A 20864-nucleotide genomic window follows, 5' to 3' on the forward strand; every position below is an offset into this window, starting at 1 on the left:
TTTGGAGACCCCTGCCTTAGAGCATTATCTGCCAGAATGTGAAGCCATTTTTATTTTTAAAGGGACACTAAAAGGTTCCCTTTAACCACTTAAGACCCGGACCAATATACAGGTAAAGGACCAGGCCCCTTTTTGCAATTTGGCACTGCGTCGCTTTAATTGACAATTGCGCGGTCGTGCGACTTGGCTCCTAAACAAAATTGGCATCTTTTTCCCACAAATAGAGCTTTCTTTTGGTGGTATTTGATCACCTCTGCGGTTTATTTTTTGCGCTATAAACAAAAATAGAGCGACAATTTTTAAAAAATGCAATATTTTTTACTTTTTGCTATAATATCCCAAAACTATATAAAAACGTTTTTCCCCCTCAGTTTAGGCTGATACGTATTCTACCTATTTTTGGTAAAAAAAAAATAAAAAAATCGCAATAAGCGCTCATCGATTGGTTTGCGCAAAATTCATAGCGTTTACAAAATAGGGGATAGTTTTATTGCATTTTTATTAATTTTTTTTTTAATACTAATTGCGGAGATCAGCGATTTTTTTCGTGACTGCGACATTATGGCGGACACTTCGGACAATTTTGACACATTTTTGGGACCATTGTAATTTTCACAGCAAAAAGTTCTATTAAAATGCATGGGGTTTACTGTGAAAATGACAATTGCAGTTTGGGAGTTAACCACAGGGGGCGCTGAAGGGGTTAAGTGTGACCTCATATGTGTTTCTAACTGTAGGGGGACTGGGCTGGACGTGTGATGTCATTGATCGTCTTTCCCTATATCAGAGAACAGACGAATCAATGACAGTGCCACTGTGAAGAACGGGGAAGGTGTGTTTATATACACACACACACACACACACACACACACACACACACACCTCTCCCCATTCTTCAGCTCCAGGGACTGATCGCGGGACTCGGAGCTTTGGACCGGGTCGCGAGCGCACAGGTGCGTGATTGTGCCCAGCCGTGCCATTCTGGCAACGTATATCGGCGTTAGGCGGTCCTTAAGTGGTTAAAAACAAAAAAAACACATCTTATACTTACCTCCATTGTGCAGCTCGTTTTGCACAGTGGCCCGCCCCAATCCTGGTCTTCTGGGGTGCTTTGTTGGCCGTCTCGGCACCTCCCTGCATCAGCCAGCCCCCTTCATGAGAAGCGCTCTCCCAAGGGGGTTAGCTTGCAGGCATGCTCCCGTGATACAGGATCCTGCATCACACAGCCCCACCCCCGGGGCACCGCGTCATTGCATGCGATAAACAATAGGGATGAGCTGCAGCGTGTTCACACAGTCCACGTGCAGAGCCCGCCAGGAAGTCTACACGGCGCTGTGCTAATCACAGGCAGGGAGACATTGTCCTGATGCTCGGCTGCAGAGATCGGGAAATGTATCCCTGCCTGTGGTTAGCGCCGAACCGTGCAGATTTCCTGGCGGGCTCTGCACGTGGACTGTGCGAACCTAATTGACAATGGCTGCGCTGCTATCAATCTAGCCAATCGACGGCCAGACTCCAAAGAGAAGAGGACGCCGGAAGTGCACAGCAGATTCTGGCTCAGGTAAGTAAAATGGGGGGCCGTCATTGACCGTTTTTTTTTCACCTAAATGCATAGGATGCATTTAGGTGAAAAAACCTAACCTTTACAACCCCCTTTAAAACGCTTCATTTTTTAGGCATTTACTATGCAATATTACTGGGCTCTGGGTTAAATCCTAGCTTTGCAAGGTCCACTATTGAAGGCCCTTTTGCATAGATCCACTATATGTCAACTTGTAGGCAAAAAACCTCAGGCATGGCATAAGGTAGCTCGCGCATCAACAGCACATTTTTGCACTGCCCAATGTGTTACAAAGCCTGTACAGTCAACTAAAGTTGAAAATTTAAATTTTTTGATTTTACTACATTGGAACTTACATTCACTTATCTGTAGAATGCCATCTAAAATGTAATAATTCAACAAGCATTTGTTTTGTTTAAGCTTCCCCACCATTGCCAAGCTTTGGATTTGAAATTCCATAAAACCTTTGAAGGAATGAGCACATTTGCTAATCTAAAATGCATACAACATATCAGTTTTGAATGAACCCTAAAAAACGGGATCCTATTTTTCCAGGAATTGAAAGAACTCTCCTGAAAACATGAAATATCAAGCAACATTTCATATAGGTTTGGAAACCCAACTCTACTATGGAAGCCTTAGGCTGCTGTTGTGGAGGCATTGAATAGAGCCACCATTAATTCAGTGCTGCAAGACCATTCATGTGTCTGTAACAGGACCAATGTTGTAAACATCCAGATCTAAAGGCCAACCACTTTTGTGCACAAGTCTGTATACTCGGTGTGAAAAGCAGAGCAGTAGATAGGAGCAAGGAATAGGAGGCAGTAGAAAATGGAATGAGTGTGGAGAGAACAGAAGACAAAAGCATGAATGGAGAAGTGCAGTGCCTTTAAAAAGAGACACCAAGCTCATTCTTTTTACATCAATTTTTCCATAATATCAAATATACAATGGCTCTTATTTTGCCATTTAAATATTCTTAAGGCCCGTACACACCATCAGATTTTCCGGCAATTGTTTGATGCCAGGGTTTTTATTGGATAATCCAACCGTTTGTACGCTCCATCAGACAACTGTTGTCGGAATTTCGAATCGCAGGCTCGATTTGAGAGATGAAACAAAATGGAGAGAACAGACACATTCTAGTTATTTAAACATACTGCAAGTTTTTTCTCTTGTATAAAGTGAGTTTAGTGGCCCTTTAAGAAATGGGACACTAAATTAGCCAGGGCATGTAAAACCTGGCAACCAGTATCCTGGCAAGTTACTGTTTGTCCATGTAAAAAAAAAAAAAAGACACTTGCCAAATTAAAACAAACTGTACATTTATTTAACAGTAAAAACACATAGAAAGAAAGAAAACAAATCTTCAGGGAGGGAGATCACTCAGTCCAGCGATGACCACAGTGCGGAGCGGTGCAGACATAATACAATCTCATGGCATCCTAAGAGATTTAAAGTTCAGTGTAAGTATTAAACCAAAAAACACTTTATATTGCAACAGTTATTCCAAGAAGTTTTTTCCTGATTAATAATCATGTACATTACATACAGTGAGGGGGAAAAAGTATTTGATCCCCTGCTGATTTTGTACGTTTGCCCACTGACAAAGAAATTAGTCTATAATTTTAATGGTAGATTTTAAACAGTGAAACAGAACAAAAATATTCAGAAACATTTAAAAAAATGTCATAAATTGATTTTAATTTTAATGAGTGAAATAAGTATTTCACGCCTTCACAAAACATGACTTAGTACTTGGTGGCAAAACCCTTGTTGGCAATCAGAGGTCAGACGTTTCTTGTAGTTGGCCACCAAGTTTGCACACATCTCAGGGGGAATTTAGTTTCCTCTCTTTGCAGATCCTCTCCAAGTCATTAGGATTTTGAAGCTGACGTTTGGCAACTCAAACCTTCAGCTCTCCACATTTTCTATGGAATTAAGGTCTAGAGACAGGCTAGGCCACTCCAGGACCTTAATGTGCTTCTTGAGCCACTCCTTTGTTGCCTTGGCTGTGTGTTTTTATGGTGGAATACCCATCCACAACTCATTTTTAATACCCTGGCTGAGGGAAGGAAGTTCTCACCCAAGATTTGATGTTACATGGCCCCGCCCATCGTCCCTTTGATGCAGTGAAGTTGACCTGTCCCATAGCAGAAAAACACCCCCAAAGCATAATGTTTTCATCGCCACGTTTGATGGTGGGGATGGTGTTCTTGTGGCCACAGGCAGCATTACTTCTCCAAACACGGTGCATTGAGTTGATGCCAAAAAGCTTGCTTTTGGTCTCATCTGACCACAACACCTTTTCCCAGTACTCTGAATCATTCAGAGGTTTATTAGCAAACTTCAGACGGGCCTGTACCTGCGCTTTCTTGAGCAGGGGGACCTTGTGGGCACTGCAGGATTTCAGGCCTTCATGGCATAGGGTTACCAATTGTTTTCTTGGGGACTACGGTCCCAGCTGCCTTAAGATCATTGGTAGGATTCTCCCATGTAGTTCTGGGCTGACTCCTCACCGTTCTCATGATCATTGAAACTTCACAAGGTGAAATGTGGCATGGAGCCCCAGACCGAGGGAAATTTACAGTTATTTTTGTTTCTTCCATGTGTGAATAATCGCACCAACTGTTGTCACACTCTTCCCAAGCTGCTTGGCGATGGTCTTGTAGCCATTTCAGCCTTGTTTAGGTCTACAATCGTGTCCCTGACACCCTTGGACAGCTCTTTGGTCTTGGCCATGGTGGAGAGATTGGAATCTGGTTGCTTGCTTCTGTGGACAGGTGTCCTTTTTGTACAGGCAACAAGCAGACATTAGGAGCACTCCCTTTAAGAGAGTGCTCTTAATATCAGCTAGTTACCTGTATAGAAGACACCTGGGAGCCAAGAAATCTTGCCGATTGATAGGGGATCAAATACTTATTTCACTCATTAAATTTCAAATCAATTTATAACTTAATTGCATTTTCTGGATATTTTTGTTGTTCACTGTTAAAATAGACTTGTTTCTTTGTCAGTGGGCAAACATGCTAAATCTGCAGGGGATTACCACCCCCCCTCCCCCTTTCCAAAGGAAACGCTAGGCAATATAGTTTTACAGACATATATAAAGACGCACATTTCTGAACGATTAGCAGAAAAGATGGCTAAAATAGGGATTTTGCTTTCACAATATTTACTAACGTACTAGGGCTGTTTTACTAAGGAAGCAGAGCTTTTTAAATGTGAAGTTTTAAATGTAACTCATCCAACCACGAACAATGTGCAAACAATCCTTTACAGCCCCTCCTTTTTAAAGTTTCACTTGCCTATGACTGAGTATTTAAAGTAAAAACCGCTTCACCTAATTTACTAATGATTAGGGCAAACACATGCATGATAGCTTTGTGAAGTGAGCTGTATAGGTGGCCTTGTAGCCCAATTTTTCCTAACGAGACATTTTACACAAAGTAATAAGCTACACTAGCAACGTAATGGATACCGGTTAGCACCGTCTGTAAAAAAGGCCCCACATTAAAAATGTTGTAATTTTATGTAATTTATGGGCATTATTGCAGCAAAGGGCCAAGTTGTGCGAGATATGTGAATATACAATCAGAAACATAACAGCTACACCAGAATATATGATTTCATTATCCCTGGGCCAGATTCTTGTAGATGCCGATACAATACCTGAACAAAGAGGACACCAACTTTATGTGAAGAAAGTTTATCAAGGTCTTGTCAGAAAGTACAGTGATCCCCCAGAGAAGTAATACATGTGCCAACTAAAACATAAGTAAACTTCACAAAAAAAATAAAAACTAGGCTTTAGTCAAAATGAGCTTCTTAATAAGTTGTGTGTGATGTGGGTATCAACCGTGTACAGATAAAAATTATGGTATTGAAAGACACAGGGCAAGATATGGTACCTCAGCTTTTAAACTGTGAGACTGGAAGAATACGGCTTCTTTATGTCCACATCTGTAAAAGAGACATAACATTACACACTATACTGGATGAAAGGCAGACAGGAGAGGTGAGCTCTGAGTAAGATCACTTACTTTGAACAGGGATGATCCTCTGTACGGGGCAGTGTGGGGTCCTGAGATACATCAGCGATGATCTGAGTCAGTTCACTGGAAAAAATTCAAAAACATATGCTGCATTATAACTAGGAGATGTATGATCACAACGATGGAAACTGGGGATGACAGGAGCAATATGTGCAGGAGAGGAATTCAGAGAGTATGAGGTGGTCAGTGTCTGCAGTGCAGCGATGTGAGAGCATTGCAAGAGTTCTGCGGTTTGTTTCTAAAACCTTTATCATTGCTCCAGAGAAAAACACGAGAACCCCTTGCAAAACATACCTGCTTTACACATTACACTGGCAGGATGGTGGTCCTGTGTAAACTGCAGGGCAGTCCGAACCTTTCTGCAGCAAAGATTCAGAAAAAGGTGGATGGGGATGCAGGTTAGGCAAGGGACAGTGTGGGGCCAAATTGGAGATTGTTGTGGTGGCATTTTTGGCATGACATGCAAGTGTAGCAGAGGGGCAAGTGCTGGGGAGTGTAGACTAATACAAAAAATCTCCTGCGCTCTGGTGTTTTCGCTAAAGGGTGATGTAGTCCAATCCTAGGGCAAGGTCTAGAGCAGAGATATGCAATTAGCGGACCTCTAGCTGTTGCAGAACTACAAGTCCCATGAGGCATTGCAAGACTGACAGCCACAAGTATGACACCCAGAGGCAGAGGCATGATGGGACCTGTAGTTTTGCAACATCTGGAGGTCCGCTAATTGCATATCCCTGGTCTAGAGTCTTGCAGCCCTCAGAACCATGGGAAGTCACGTGACTAAAAAAGAAAGAAAAGGGGGGAGGGCGCACCGACCTAGTGCATTACCATAAAAGGTTTTATTGAATAAAATAAAAACTGGCCAATTGAAGGTCACCTGACTTTGGTAGGAACCAAGAGACCAGACTTTTTTACAAGTGTGTACTCAAGCTCTCTTTGCGAGTAGGACTTTGCCTTTATTTTATTCAATAAAACCTTTTATGGTAATGCACTAGGTCTGTGCGCCCTCCCCCCTTTTCTTTCGAGTGTAGACTGTTGCCTTAATTGGGGAATAGAGGGCAAGGAGCGAGATCTAATAAATAAAATGTTTACATTATATGTTGAATACAGGACGTTTTTTGTTGCAAACACCTTGTGACACTGCACCAAGACACCTTTGCAAAAGGTAGTACTAGTCCCCAACTCAAATCTAGATTTCACAATCTAGGCAATATACAGTATATAAAGCAATAACTAAACAGAGTAGGTATACCTTGAAGATAGTCCCAAGTGCTGCTAAAATGTGACTGCCACCACCTATCCCATTGCAGTCATCTCAAATTAAAAGATGCATGAAATCATCACTTTTGTATTGCAGTGCTTGACATACTTTCATGCTATGTATTTTATGAATAACTGACACTAATATACTTCCACCTTCAACACTTTCAGGAGTGTCAGACTTGCACAATTAGTCTGCACTGCTCTTTTCCTCCTCCTGGCCCCGATATTACCAGCTTGTTACTGCTGCCTGTTAAGCTTGGAACACTAATGATAGTGGTGCATGATTAGATTCATCAGTAGAATCTCTACTCACCACTGGCATTGCACATGCTCTGTATGCATGTCCTAAACAGAGCTCAAAGTGGTCTTACTCAGTGTGACAGGCAGCAGCAGATTGCAGTCTCCAGTGTGCACACTCCTAGACACAAAAGTGAGCCAAGAGGTTCTGCTTGGGTCAAGCACAAAAATGCCAGAATACAGACTGGAGTCAATAAATGGAGAGGCTTTGGCCTCCATGTTTACCAACTTCAATACTTCACCACCTTCCTGCCCAGACCAATTTGAACAAGGAGATACTCTTTACGCCTAGAGGAAAAGAGATTTCATCTACAAATACAGAAAATGTGGAATAGACTCCCTCCAGAGGTGGTTCTGGCCAGCTCAGTAGATTGCTGAAAGGTCTGGATACTTTCCTAAATGTACATATAACTGTGTACCAACATTTATAGCTAAAGTTGATCCAGGGAAAATCTTATTGCCTCTCTGGGATCAAGGAGGAGCAAATTGGATCATGCTTTGCTTTTTCGCCTTCCTCTGGAAGAACTGTGGGTATAGGATTGGTATATGGGATTGAACAATTCTTTTATTTATTTTTATGGTTGAACTAGATGGACTTTTGTCATAGTTGTGTAGTTAGTCAAGTTGAAAGAAGACACTTGTGCAGTCATGCAACACTGTACCCATATGGCATTTTTCCCCACACAAATATAGCTTTCTTTTGGCAGCATTTAATCACCACTGGGGTTGATTTTTGCCAACAGAAAAAGACTGAAAAAAATAAAAACACAAGTTTTCTTTGTTCTCCAATTTGGTAAATAGGTAATTTTTCTCCTTCACTGGTGTGTACTGGTGAGGCTGCACTAATGATCAGTGCCCCAATTATCTGTGTAAATATCCAGTCACACTTGGCAGGTACTGCCTCAACCCTCACGCTGTGACAGCACGCAAGGAAAGGAAAGAAGATAACCAGCAAGTTTGTCAACATGTGATCAGCTGTGATTGAACACAGCTGATCACATGGTAAAGATCCGCTGTGCTTCACCCTTTTACGCCCTAGGGCAGGGATATGCAATTAGCGGACCTCCAGCTGTTGCAAAACTACAAGTCCCATCACGCCTCTGTTGGAGTCTTGCTATGCCTCATGGGACTTGTAGTTCTGAAACAGCTGGAGGTCCGCTAATTGCATATCCCTGCCCTAGGGGGTGCACCACAAGCGAAAGAGCCGTGCTGTAGTCATCTTTTGGCTATATCCCAGGTATGAAGTTGTTAAACACAACATTTTTATGTTTGAATAAAGGTGATTAAAGCAGAACCTATAATAACTTCTTTCCAGTTGACTGTAGACAGATTATACATGGAGCACAACAGAGTAATATAAAACAATAAAGAGGATACTCACTCTACTTCATGTGTGATTTTATTGACATAAATGCAGCAGTTATCAGCCTCCTGCTGGTAGTCACAGTTTCGACACTGCAAAGGGAAGAAAATGATGAGAAGCAGTTGTGTTTTGGAGGAGAAAGAAATAATTTTTTAGGTAGAAAAGATACAAATATGTAAAAGGACCATGTTGTATTAACCAAGCCAGAGAAAAAACCTGGTTAGATAATTGTCCCCAAATTAAACACAAATCCCATCTCCATTTCGTAAAATGGGCAAATTACATTGACTTTGAAAAAGGTTCCTGCACTACTTTGGCCCGACTTCAGCCCATTCAATATCACTGAAGTCTGATCAATGTCAGATCTTAAAGCCCCATACACACACCATTATATTTTCGCCAGATTTTTGTCTTCAGATTTACCAAAACCATGTAGTGCAAGGGCCTGCCTGATTGCATGCAAATTGAAACTCCTAAGGATTGACCTCATATTATATGGTTTTGGTAAATCTGAAGACAAAAATCTGCAGAAAATCTAATAGTGTGTATAGGGTCTTCATGATCTGACTTTGGCGCCTTGTGCTCTGAGGATGTCGAAGAGGAACCCCATGCCCAAAAAAAGCAGGGGCGTACACCTGTGTTGACATTGATGAACAGTTTATCCTTTGTGTACTTCTTGCATATATTCTTGCCAAATATTTCAAACAATAAAAACAGATGCAACAAAATGCACATGTCAAGAAATATGGGAGTTTCCATTGTTTGCCTTTTAAAGTGGTAGGTGCCTGGCTGGGCATGGCTTTATATTTCCAAGTCACCCATCTGTAACATGGTGAAAATGAAAGGTGGAGAAAAGTCGAAATTCCCAATCTCTTTACTTTTTCCAGGACAGCAACTCAGCATTGAAGCCAAAACAAATGATAGCCAGGCAATCTGCAGTTTCAGAAAGGAGAGAACAAACAGAAACCAACACTTACTCTTGGGATCCAGACCAGTAATGAAGAGCGCAACATGTCTCCTTTTGAAAATACCAGTAGACTGCCCTTAATGTGCCTCCTCTGCCTTTAATGCCAAAAGCCATGGCCCCCAGAAAAAGCATGCAGACAGCCAAGAACTTGTGTAATTTTTAGTGTTAATCTGACATGTGCATAATGTGCATGCACCCAGAGAAGTGCTAAAGTAGAACTAAAGGCAAAACGTTTTCTTCACTTTGACAAAAGTTTTTAACGCATCGTTTTTTTAGTTTTGACATTTGTGTTACATTGGGGAATATTTCCCTTCACTTCATGTCTCATAGCCAAAACAGGAAGTGAGGAAATTCCTCCAAAGTGAAGAAATCCCTGGTTGTCACCAGGGTCTCCAGAACTGGTGTCCCTATTGGAAGATTTCCCGCTATTCCTGTTCTGGTGACAACCTTAAGTTGTTCTTTCACTCTCAGGGATAATGGTGATCAGGACACAGAGGGTGGATTCTCCCTAAGGCTCGATTCACACCTATGCATGTTTCTTTTGAGCGTTTTTGCAGTGTTTTGCGGTGCTTGCAATTTTACTGCGTTTTGCGTTTTTTATGAAAAAAAAAAATTTTAGCTGCAATTTTTTTTTTTTTACATTTCCTTTAACAACCAGCTATAAACAGGTTAAAAAAAACACAAATCGTGGTACTTGTTTTTTGGATGCGGGTCCATTGAATTCTATTACATGCAAAACGCTGCTTTTTGCAGGAAAAAAGGTCCCTTTCCAAAGGCGCAGAGGCACAAAAATTCATTGATGTGAACATGTTTCATAGGAACCTATGTTAAAAAATTTCCCTGCATTTCTGCAAAATGCACCAAAAAATGCATTAGTGTGAATCGAGCCTAACAGGGACACAAACAGTAAATACTTAACAGGCATTTAAACCCCTCTCTACCCCTTCTAAAAATTTAAATGCACAAGTTTTGCCTTTAGTTATACTTTATGCATACCTTTCGATAGGCCCATCATGTTGTTTGGACCGATTGACAAGAATTTGTGGAAGGGGTTAGTCACTCTCTCTCAAGAAGTGTCCAAGTTCACCAATAGAAATGGGTTGCAATTCTATTCAGGCACAAGTAAAAAAAGTCATGGAGGCGCATCTAGGTCCCTGCACTTTATGGATAATATATGTGGACCTTTATGGATAACATACACTACATGTTAACCACTTGCTTACTGGGCACATATACCCCCCTCCTGCCCAGGTTAAATTTCAGCTTCCGACACTGCGTCGCTTTAACTGACAATTGCGCAGTTGTGCGACGTGGCTCCCAAACAAAATTGATGTCCTTTTTTCCCCACAAGTAGAGCTTTCTTTTGGTGGTATTTGCCCATCTCTGCGGTTTTTATATTTTGCGCTATAAACAAAAAAAAAGCAACAATTTTGAAAAAAAATTCAATATTTTTTACTTGTTGCTATAAAAGCCAAATTTTATTAAAAAAAAAAAACATTTTTTTCTCCTCAGTCTAGGCCGATACGTATTCTACATATTTTTGGTAAAAAAAATAAAAAAAAATCGCAATAAGCGACTGGTTTGCGCAAACGTTATAGCGCCTACAAAACAGGGGAAAGAATTATTTTTTACTAGCAACGGTGGCGATCTTCCATTTTTTATTGGGACTGCGATATTATGGTGGACACATCGGACACATTTTTGGCACCATTCACATTTATACTGCGATTGGTGCTATAAAAATGCACTAATTACGGTATAAATGTGACTGGCAGGTAAGGGGTTAACACTAGGGGGTGAGGAAGGGGTTAAATGTGTACCCTGCATAGTGTTTCTAACTGTTGGGGAAGAGGACTGACTGGGGGAGGTGACCGATCTGTGTCCCCATGTACAAGTGACACAGATCGGTCTCCTCTCTCCCTGACAGGACGTGGATCTGTGTGTTTACACACACAGATCCACTTCCTTGTCTGTGTAACTGCCGATCGCGGGTGCTTGGCGGACATCGCAGGCCGCCAGGCACGCCCATCGGCATCTCAGTGATACGTCGGCACTCCCCAGTGGCCGGAGGCCTTATATAGACGGCCTCCCGGCAATTGGCATCCACACTGCGGCCGTACAAAGTCGTACGGCCGGTAGGAAGTGGTTAATGACAGGTGTTCATAACCTAATTGCCAGTGGTCTCATCACATGAACACCACACTTGTTTCCCCCCCTTGAGGGATAATCTGGCTAAACATCTGAAAAAGTGTCTTACCGCATAAAGCAGGATACGATTTTCTTTGTCTTCTTTAGGATACAACATGTTGTTGCTAGAAAAAAAATAAAATAAAAAATAAATAAAACAGAAATGGTTTATTTTAGGGAACACAAAGGCATATATAAGCAGTGAATAGGAATTCAAAACATTCATTTCCGGTAAATCTTGCTGATGTATGCATTTTAAACGACACTGATTCACCACCAGAGAATGTTTACTGAAAGACACACTTTTAATAGGAAATGTATTTTTAGCATTCAGTTCAAGCCCTACAGTTCTGCTATAAACACTTGCAGAACTCCTGAGAAAATGCGCCATTACTTTGACGTTAATACCAGAGTTATGATGGCATAACATCAAATTTCATTCCCTCAGGCGCCAGTCTCATAAAAGCGGTCCAAACTGCAGATTTGTCACTTTAAGAAGTGACCCCCCCTTACGCCACTTTCCAGTGGTTTTCTGGCTTATCTGGTGCTAGCTGGGCACAGAAATGAGTAAAGGAAAGATGGCCTCCAGTCATCTCCACACCCCTAGGACCGGAGCGACGTCATGACATCATGGTTACAGCCAGATGTAAACAAAACCATTTTTTTTTTTTAAAGCCAAAGATCGCTGCTCTATGCGTCCCATAAGCCACAGAGCCGTGGATCGGCGCCACACCCCACATTCTCCTCATTGGTTCACTGGCTGGGAGTGACAACAGCAGCAGCCAAAGGGCTCCCACTGCGGTCTCAGCCAATAAGGAGGGAGAGCCCTGGGATAGCCAAGGTTATTGTGAAAATCACTGGATCAGAAGGGCGGCAAGGAATGGGGGGCAGCGCTGAACAGGTGTTTTACCTTTATGCATAGAATGTATGAAAGTAAAAACCCTTCAGCCTTTAAAACCACTTTAATATTTTCCTACTGTACCCAAAACTCAGTGGCGGATGGGGGTTGGCGCCCGCACCGCCCTCTATGGATGGGCCACCACTGCCAAAACTACAAGGAAGTTTTACTTTTACACACATTATCTGGATTGCCACTATCCAGCTCCTGCATACAGCGTATACTCCGAGTACACCACGTACATGAAGCACTAGAACCATTATTTTATAGACATATATTAAAGCAGTGTGTGAGGGGGGAATGCTGGGATATGTAGTGCCCCATCCACAGAGCCCGCGCTGCTCACCATTCCTGACAGAAACGGATCCCTACGAAGCCCTGCTGGTACGTTCCGTCCGGCTCCATCCCTTGCTCCGGAAATGATTCTGAAAACATGATTACCCGGAAGTCACGTGTCACACACAGAGGAGAGTGAACCCGAGGCCTTGCAGACTGGTTGGTGATATAGGAAAAGAGGCGGGGAAATGGGCGGGGCAGACAGAACTAGAGTGTTCAGCTCTGCCGCATCCTATGTCACCATGGTGATCACTACAGCGGAGTATGCGCGATCACAGCGCTCCCCGGCTGGCAGTAATTTTAGAACAGTCTTGCTGCTAACTTCACCTGGAATTAAATTATGAACCGTTTGCGGGGATTTTCTTCCCACAGGAGTCTATTTATGAATGTTTGCACCCTAGATTCATACATTTCTTTAATTCAGTAATCCGCAAACTGCAATACAAAGGCTAATCACCCGTAACCACCCCTTGGAGTAATATACTTATCACTAACCCCGACTATAGGGCACTATCCAGTGACACCAGTGACTGGGCACTATTCCTTTCAGTGACACCAGTGATCGGGCACAATTCCTTTCAATGACATCAGTGACCAGGCACTATTCCTTCCAGTCAGTGACACCAGTGATTGGGCACTATTCCTTCCAAAGACACCAGTGATTGGGCACTATTCCTTCCAAAGACACCAGTGATCGGACACTATTCCTTTCAGTCAGTGACACCAGTGACCGTGCACTATTCTTTCCAATGACACCAGTGATCGGGCACTATTCCTTTCAGTCAGTGACACCAGTGATTGGGCACTATTCCTTCCAGTCAGTGACTCCAGTGATCGGGCACTATTCCTTCCAGTCAGTGACACCAGTGACCGTGCACTATTCTTTCCAATGACACCAGTGATCGGGCACTATTCCTTTCAGTCAGTGACACCAGTGATTGGGCACTATTCCTTCCAGTTAGTGACTCCAGTGATCGGGCACTATTCCTTCCAGTCAGTGACACCAGTGATCGGGCACTATTCTTTCCAATGACACCAGTGATTGGGCACTATTCCTTCTAAAGACACCAGTGATCGGGCACTATTCCTTCCAAAGACACATGTGATTGGGCACTATTACTTCCAAAGACACCGGTGATAGGACACTATTCCTTTCAGTCAGTGACACCAGTGATTGGGCACTATTCCTTCCAGTCAGTGACACCAATGATCGGGCACTATTTCCCTCACTGACGATAAAGCGCCATTCTTTCATCTGACATAGACAATGGGGTACTATTCCTTCCACTGACACCAAAGGTAGGGCTCTATTCCCCTCACATCCCCCAATAATGAGACACTATTCCTTTCACTGATCACAATGATAGGACACTATTTCTCCCACTGATCCCAACGATGGGGTACTGTTCTTCTCAATCACACCAATGAAGAGGCACCATTCTTCCCATTGACCTTAGTCAGTGGACCTGGGTTACTGTTCCTGCCACTGACCCAAACAATTGGGTACTATTTCTTTCACTGACACTAATGAAGGGGCTCTATTCCTTCCACTGATCCCAACAATGAGGAACAATTCTATCCACTGACCCAAACGGTGGGATACTGTTCCTTCCACTGACCCCAGCGGTAGGGCTCTATTCCTCCCCCAACCTCAACAATGGGGCATATTGCTCCTATTAACCCCAACAATGGGAGACTGTTTCTCTGAATGACACCAATGGTGGGGCATAATTCTACCCACTGGCCCCCAATGATAGTGCACTATTCCTCCCAGTGACCTCAATGATGGTGCGCTATTCCTCCCAGTGATCTCAATGATGGTGCGCTATTCCTCCCAGTGACCTCATTGATGAGGCACTATTCCCCCCAGTGACCTCAATGATGGTGCACTATTCCTCCCAGTGATCTCAATGATAAGGCACTATTCCTCCCAGTTACCTCAATGATGAGGCACTATTCCTCCAAGTGACCACAATGATGAAGCACTATTCCTCCGAGTGACCTCAACGATGAGGCACTATTCCTCCCATTAATCCAAACAACGGCGTATGGTTCCTCTCAATGACACCAATGATGAGGTGCCATTCCATCCATTAATCCCAATGATAGGGCACTATTCCTCCCAGTGACCTTAATGGTGAGGCACTATTCCTCCCATTTAACTGAACTATGGGGTACTATTCTTGCCACTGACCCCCAACAATAGGGTAGTATTCCTTTCACTCACACAAAGGGTGAGGCACTATTCCTTTCAATGACATTAATGATGGGGCACAAATTCTCCCACTGACCCCAACGGCAGGGCTGTATTACTCCTACTGATCCCAACAATGAGGAGCAATTCTTTCCACTGACCCCAACAATAAGGCACTATTCCTTTCACTCACACAAACGGTGAGGCACAATTCCTTCCACTGACACCAATGATGGGGCACTACTGCTCCCACTAACCCCAAACAGTAGGCTTCAACAACAAAGAACTATTCCTTCCACCAACTTCAATGATGAGGCACTATTCCTTCCTCTGACCTAATGATAGGGCACTATTCTTTCCAATAATGGGGTGCCATTCCTTCCACTGACCTCAACTATAAAGCCTTGTGCACACGGGCCAGAATCTCGTCAGGAAAAAAAACATTGTTTTTCCTGACGAGATTTTTGGCAAGAATCTCCTGCCGCCTGAGTGTACAGACTCTCCTTTCAAAAGAACCACGGTTCTCTTGAAAGGCAAGAACGCGGTGACGTCATTGCGTACGACGAGCATGCGCTCGTCACATCCGATGCTGTCGCGCCATCTTGCTGCACCCTACCTATGCCTAGGAAGCTACCGCGCATGCGTCAAAGTAATTTTGCGCATGTGCGGGTTTCCACAGCGACAGGTATGTATACAGACGCTCGGGCTTCTCATCTGGAAACAGGCCGACAAGAATCTCGACGAGAAAATAGAGAGCAGGATCTCTATTTTTTTCGACGAGATTCTGGGCAGATTTCCAGACGAGAAACCTTAAAGCCTCGTACACACGCTCGGTATACTCGGCAAGAAAGCTCTGCCAGCAATTTTCTTGCTGAGAAAACCGAGCGTGTGTACGAGGCTTTAGGCACTATTCCTCCCAACTACTCCAACCATGAGACAACATTTCTTACACTGAACGCTGACGGGGGACTTTTCCTTGAAACTTAGGTGAAAAGAAATCTGTGAGTCTTGTCAGTCTTACTTCTTGGTGTGTCCTCCTCCACTGCTGACAGGTTCATTCCTTGCTGCCACAACCTTCACTTTTCTTTTTCTGATTTCAGTGCCATTGAGTGGCCAGTGCACAATGCACCTCCCAGTCCCACTCATCCACACCAAAGTTACATTATCTCGTCACTCTGCTCTAAGGATCATTTAGGGCTTATGCCCTGTACACACAAGCTGTTTTCCCATCGGGAAAAAAAAAACAATGGTTTTCCCAACGGAATTCCTCTCAAGCCTGCCTTGCATACACACGGTCGCACAAAAGTTCAGTGAAATTTTGACTGCCAAGAATGCGGTGATGTAAAAGACTATGACGAGCCAAGAAAATTAAGTTCAATGCTTATGAGCATGCATCAAATTGTTTCCGAGCATACGTAGGAATTTTGCGCGTCAGGATTTGTACACACGATCAGAAATTCCGAACAGTTTTTTTCCTGATGGGTAAAAAAAGATATCTGCTCTCTTTTTTTTCCCGGCAGTTTTCCTGTTGGAAAAAGTCCGATGGAGCATACACACGGTCGGGATTCCCGGCTAAAAGCTCTCATCTGACTTTTTCCGACGGGAAAACCGGTCGTGTGTACGGGGCATTACTGTAGGTGGTAGCTCAGAAAAACTGTATTTGTTTAGAAATCACAGTGTGGAGTTCAGTTGTTAAAGCGGAGGTTCACCCTAAAAACAGGTATATACCATTCCATCCAGCCGACATGTACAGTATGCTGTTTTTTTTCTTCTTTTCGCTGTACATACCGCCGTATAGCTATTTTCCCCCCCAGCTTCCGGGTAGTGGATCCCGCGGGAGTGGGCATTCCGATTCAGAGACTAAGTGATTGACGTGATGACAAAAGCTTCCACCCGGCGCATAATGTGCGTCACCAGTTTCCGAAAGAAGCCAAACGTCGGTGCGCAGGCGCCGTATAGCGCCGACTCGCAGTTGGGCTTCTTTCGGAAACTGCTTCTTTTGGAAGCTTTTGTCAATCACTTAGTCTCTGAATAGGAACGCCCACTCCCGCGAGATCCACTACCCAGAAGACGGGGGGGGGGGGGGAATAGCTATACGGAATGGTATATACATGTTTTTAGGGTGAACCTCCGCTTTAAATTCCAATTTAGATAAACCAAAATTCTGTCAAGTAATGTGTTTGTGCAACTTCAGATCCTGAGGGTTAGGTATTCCTCTTTAGTCGGCAGTGGTGTGTAACGTGTCCACATCTTACTGAAAGTGAAATGCTGCGGTCATTAAGCGCAACATTTGTGTTGCTTACTTGAAAAGCTTTTTTTCTGAAGCTGATATAGGAAGGCTTCTAATGCCGCGTACACACGATTGGAAATTCCAACAGCAAAAGTCCGATGTGAGCTTTTGAACGGAAATTCCAACCATGTGTATGCTTCATCAGACTTTTGCTGTCGGAATTTCCGCCAACAAAAGATTGAGAGCTGGTTCGCAACATTTTCCAATGGAAAAAACTCCTACCGGAAAATATAATCGTCTGCAGCAATTCCAACGCGCAAAATTCCGACACATGCTCGGAAACAATTTGACGCATTCTTGGAAGCATTGAACTTAATTTTCTCGGCTCATCGTAGTTTTGAACGTCACGCGTTCTTGACGGACGAAAGTTCATAGAACTTGTGTGACCGTGTGTGCAAACCAAGCTTGAGCAGAATTCCATCGGAAAAAACATCCAGGGTTTTTCCACGGAAAATCCGATCGTGTGTATGTGGCATAAGCTTGTAATGCTGATCATTTGGTCTCAATAAGTCCAAAGTCAATGTACCAGAACAAATATGCAGATCAAGGAAACCCATACAGACTTAGAACTTCTGGGGCCAGATTCACGTATCTGGGCGCATCTTTGTGTGGGCATAGCTTATCCTATTTATGCTACGCCGCCGCAACTTAGACAGGCAAGTGCAGTATTCACAAAGCACTTGCTCCGTAAGTTGCGGCGGTGTAGCGTAAATGGGCCGGCGTAAGCCCGGGTAATTCAAAGTAGGCTGGTAGGGGGCGTGTTGTATGGAAATGAATCGTGACCCCACGTAAATGACGCGCCTAACGAACGGCTCATGCGCAGTATCACGTTGAATTTTCTCCCTAAGTTACGCCGGCTCAATGTTTAGTCGACGTGAACGTAACCTACAACCCATCCCCATTCACGGACGACTTACGCAAACAACGTAAAATACGACGATGTTCCGACGTCCATACCTTAACATGACTTACCCCTGCTTTATGAGGGGTAAAGTTACGCCGGTCTTACGTGAACAGCGTATATTAATACGCCGGGCGCAAGTACGTTCGTGAATCGGCGTATCTAACTCATTTGTATATTCAACGCGGAAATATACGGAAGCGCCCCTAGCGGCCAGTGTAAATATGCACCCCAAGATACAACGGCGTAAGAGACTTACGTCAGTCGTATCTTGGCAACAGTGAGGCGTATCTGATTCTATGAATCAGGCGCATAGATGCGACGCCTCACATTCAGACTTACGACGGCGTATCAGGAGATACGCCGTCGTAAGTCCTTTGTGAATCTGGGCCCTGATCTACATACTTGGTTTGGGTCAGCAACATACAAAGTATTGGAGCCAGAGGGTCAGAAAAACAGCCAGGTAGGTAGCTCAGCAATGGCAGTTTCCATATTTGTCTCAATCTTCTTGAGAAATTAAAAGGCATACTATAGTCATTACTGAAAATGAAAAGCATAAGGGGCACATAACTTACTCTCTCAAGGTTTCAGTTTTTCGTTCTAGTCTAGTGTATTAGTCCATTGAAAGTGGACCCCGGCCAAAGATGTTTTTTTAAAGCTTGGATAGAGTGGGAACAGTGAGGACCTCCATTATGTTTTAATTGAAGCTGTGCCCCCCGCTGGGTAAATTTCTACCTACTTCGTATAATGAAGACACAGCAAGATGTGATGGATATGTTCACAAAATGAAGGGAAATCCCACCTTTTGCCCTGGTTCACACTGGGCTGCGGGAATGAAGCCGATTTCACTCCCGCCGGCAGTCCCGATTTCGGCCGCGATTTAAGAGATATCTGTGCAGGTTTCTGCACAGATAAGATGTCTATGTAAATCGTGGCCCGAAATCGCAAAAAGTAGTACAGGAACTACTTTTTGAAATCGATGCGGCGTCGCACCGATTAGGACAGTGTCATTGCCGGCAAATGACGCCGATTTGAGATGCGATTTCACATGTGAATCGTACCCAGTGTGAACCTGGGCTCAGAGACTATTCTTGTTCTGGTGACAACTCAAAAAACTAAGTTGAGTTTAGTGAATTTTTTCAGGTTCAGTAACACTAGTTACCTCTTACGAAATCTATCCTGCTGATTGCGCCTTAAATACACTACCATACACAGTTTACCAGGAATCATCCAAGATTTGAACCGTTAATGGGCAGGCTGGATGTACCAAGTTGATCGATCAACTTGGGTACAACCAGCCTGCCAGATTCTCTTACAATTATCTGTAGCGGCTGCTATAGCTGCTAGCGATAATCACTGTCTTCCCCCACACCACACGCCCCTCTCCCCTACCAGGAGCACATAATTGCTCAGCCAGAAGGATTCCCCTGTCAGCACTGTCCGTGTTGATGGGGGAATCGTGCGAATTTCGAACTGTGTATGGCTTGCCTAAGTGTAAAAATGACAGGGCCTCTTTCCAAGCATGATTAGCTATGACCTAAATAAGGATTATTTACCTGAGCCTGAGATGTTTGCGCTGCTGTACAGTGACATCATTGCTGGGAACAGGGCCCCCATCTGGAATTATGGGGCCCCTTACAGAACTTCAGGCATCGGCCCCCCGGGGGGGGGGGGGGGTGGTGCTGCTGCCTCAAAATTGAGATGTGGGGGGCCGTAAATTGAGAAGCGGGGGGGGGGGGGATGCCGCCGCAACGGGCGCCGTCGGGTGCTGGAAAAAAAAAAAAGGGACTCTTGGGCCCTTTATATATATAGTTTCTTTTTATTAAAAGACAAAACAAAAAACAAAGATTATGGGCGGTGGTGGTTGGTTGCCATGCGGGGCCCTGGGAACCTCCCTAATGACGGCCCTGGCTGGGAATATGCAGCTTCTATTGTGCAGGAGATCAACCCGTCTGCCCAGCAGTGCTATTGTGCAGGAGATCAACCCCTCTGCCCAGCAGTGCTATTATTAAAGTGTTACTAAACCCACAACAGTAAAATCAGTCTGTATATGCAGTAAATCATGCTTGTTATATTGCCTGTGAAACCTAAGGGGTTAGTCTTCTGCATTATGTAAAAAGGCTGTTTGATTCTGTCTCCTCTGATCCTCCCCTCCTCCTTCCACTGTCCCCAATATACTTCCTGATAATACAGAGCCAGGGAACAGGCTGCACATGCTCAGTTTGCTGTGTTTTTTCTTAGAAGGGTGCATGTGATCAGCACAGGGCTAATTAGCATTATCCATATAGAGGGTCAGGGGTCCTGCATTCTGAGAGGACAGTCAGTGCATAATTAAAACTCCTCCTACAAGATTTAACCAGACACTCATAGAAGTCACAAGACTTCTATATATACTGCTGATAAGAAAAGGTATTTAGCAGTTTATATTTACTAAATAAATGCATTTCCATGTTCTGTGTATTGTGGGAGACCAGTATAGTGAATGCAGGGTCCTGGGATTAGTAACACTTTAAGATCCGGAGCCAAGTGCTGGAACATGCATACCAGTGCTCAAC

At 43.8% G+C, this 20864-nt stretch overlaps 1 protein-coding gene across 1 annotated transcript; it reads right to left on the reverse strand.

Moving 5' to 3' along the window:
• Window positions 1–2869: 2869 nt before the first annotated feature.
• On the reverse strand, window positions 2870–13071 carry POLR2I (RNA polymerase II subunit I). The gene is made up of 6 exons (XM_040323600.1): window positions 12935–13071; window positions 11761–11815; window positions 8555–8628; window positions 5605–5679; window positions 5473–5524; window positions 2870–3006 (listed from the first exon to the last, which is right to left on the reverse strand). Exons 1-6 carry the CDS (start codon window positions 13021–13023, stop codon window positions 2944–2946), a joined length of 408 nt encoding a protein of 135 aa, XP_040179534.1. The 5' UTR covers window positions 13024–13071; the 3' UTR covers window positions 2870–2943.
• Between the last annotated feature and the right edge of the window lie 7793 nt (window positions 13072–20864).

Source organism: Rana temporaria, chromosome 9, assembly GCF_905171775.1.
Source record: "Rana temporaria chromosome 9, aRanTem1.1, whole genome shotgun sequence".
Classification (NCBI taxonomy): domain Eukaryota; kingdom Metazoa; phylum Chordata; class Amphibia; order Anura; family Ranidae; genus Rana; species Rana temporaria.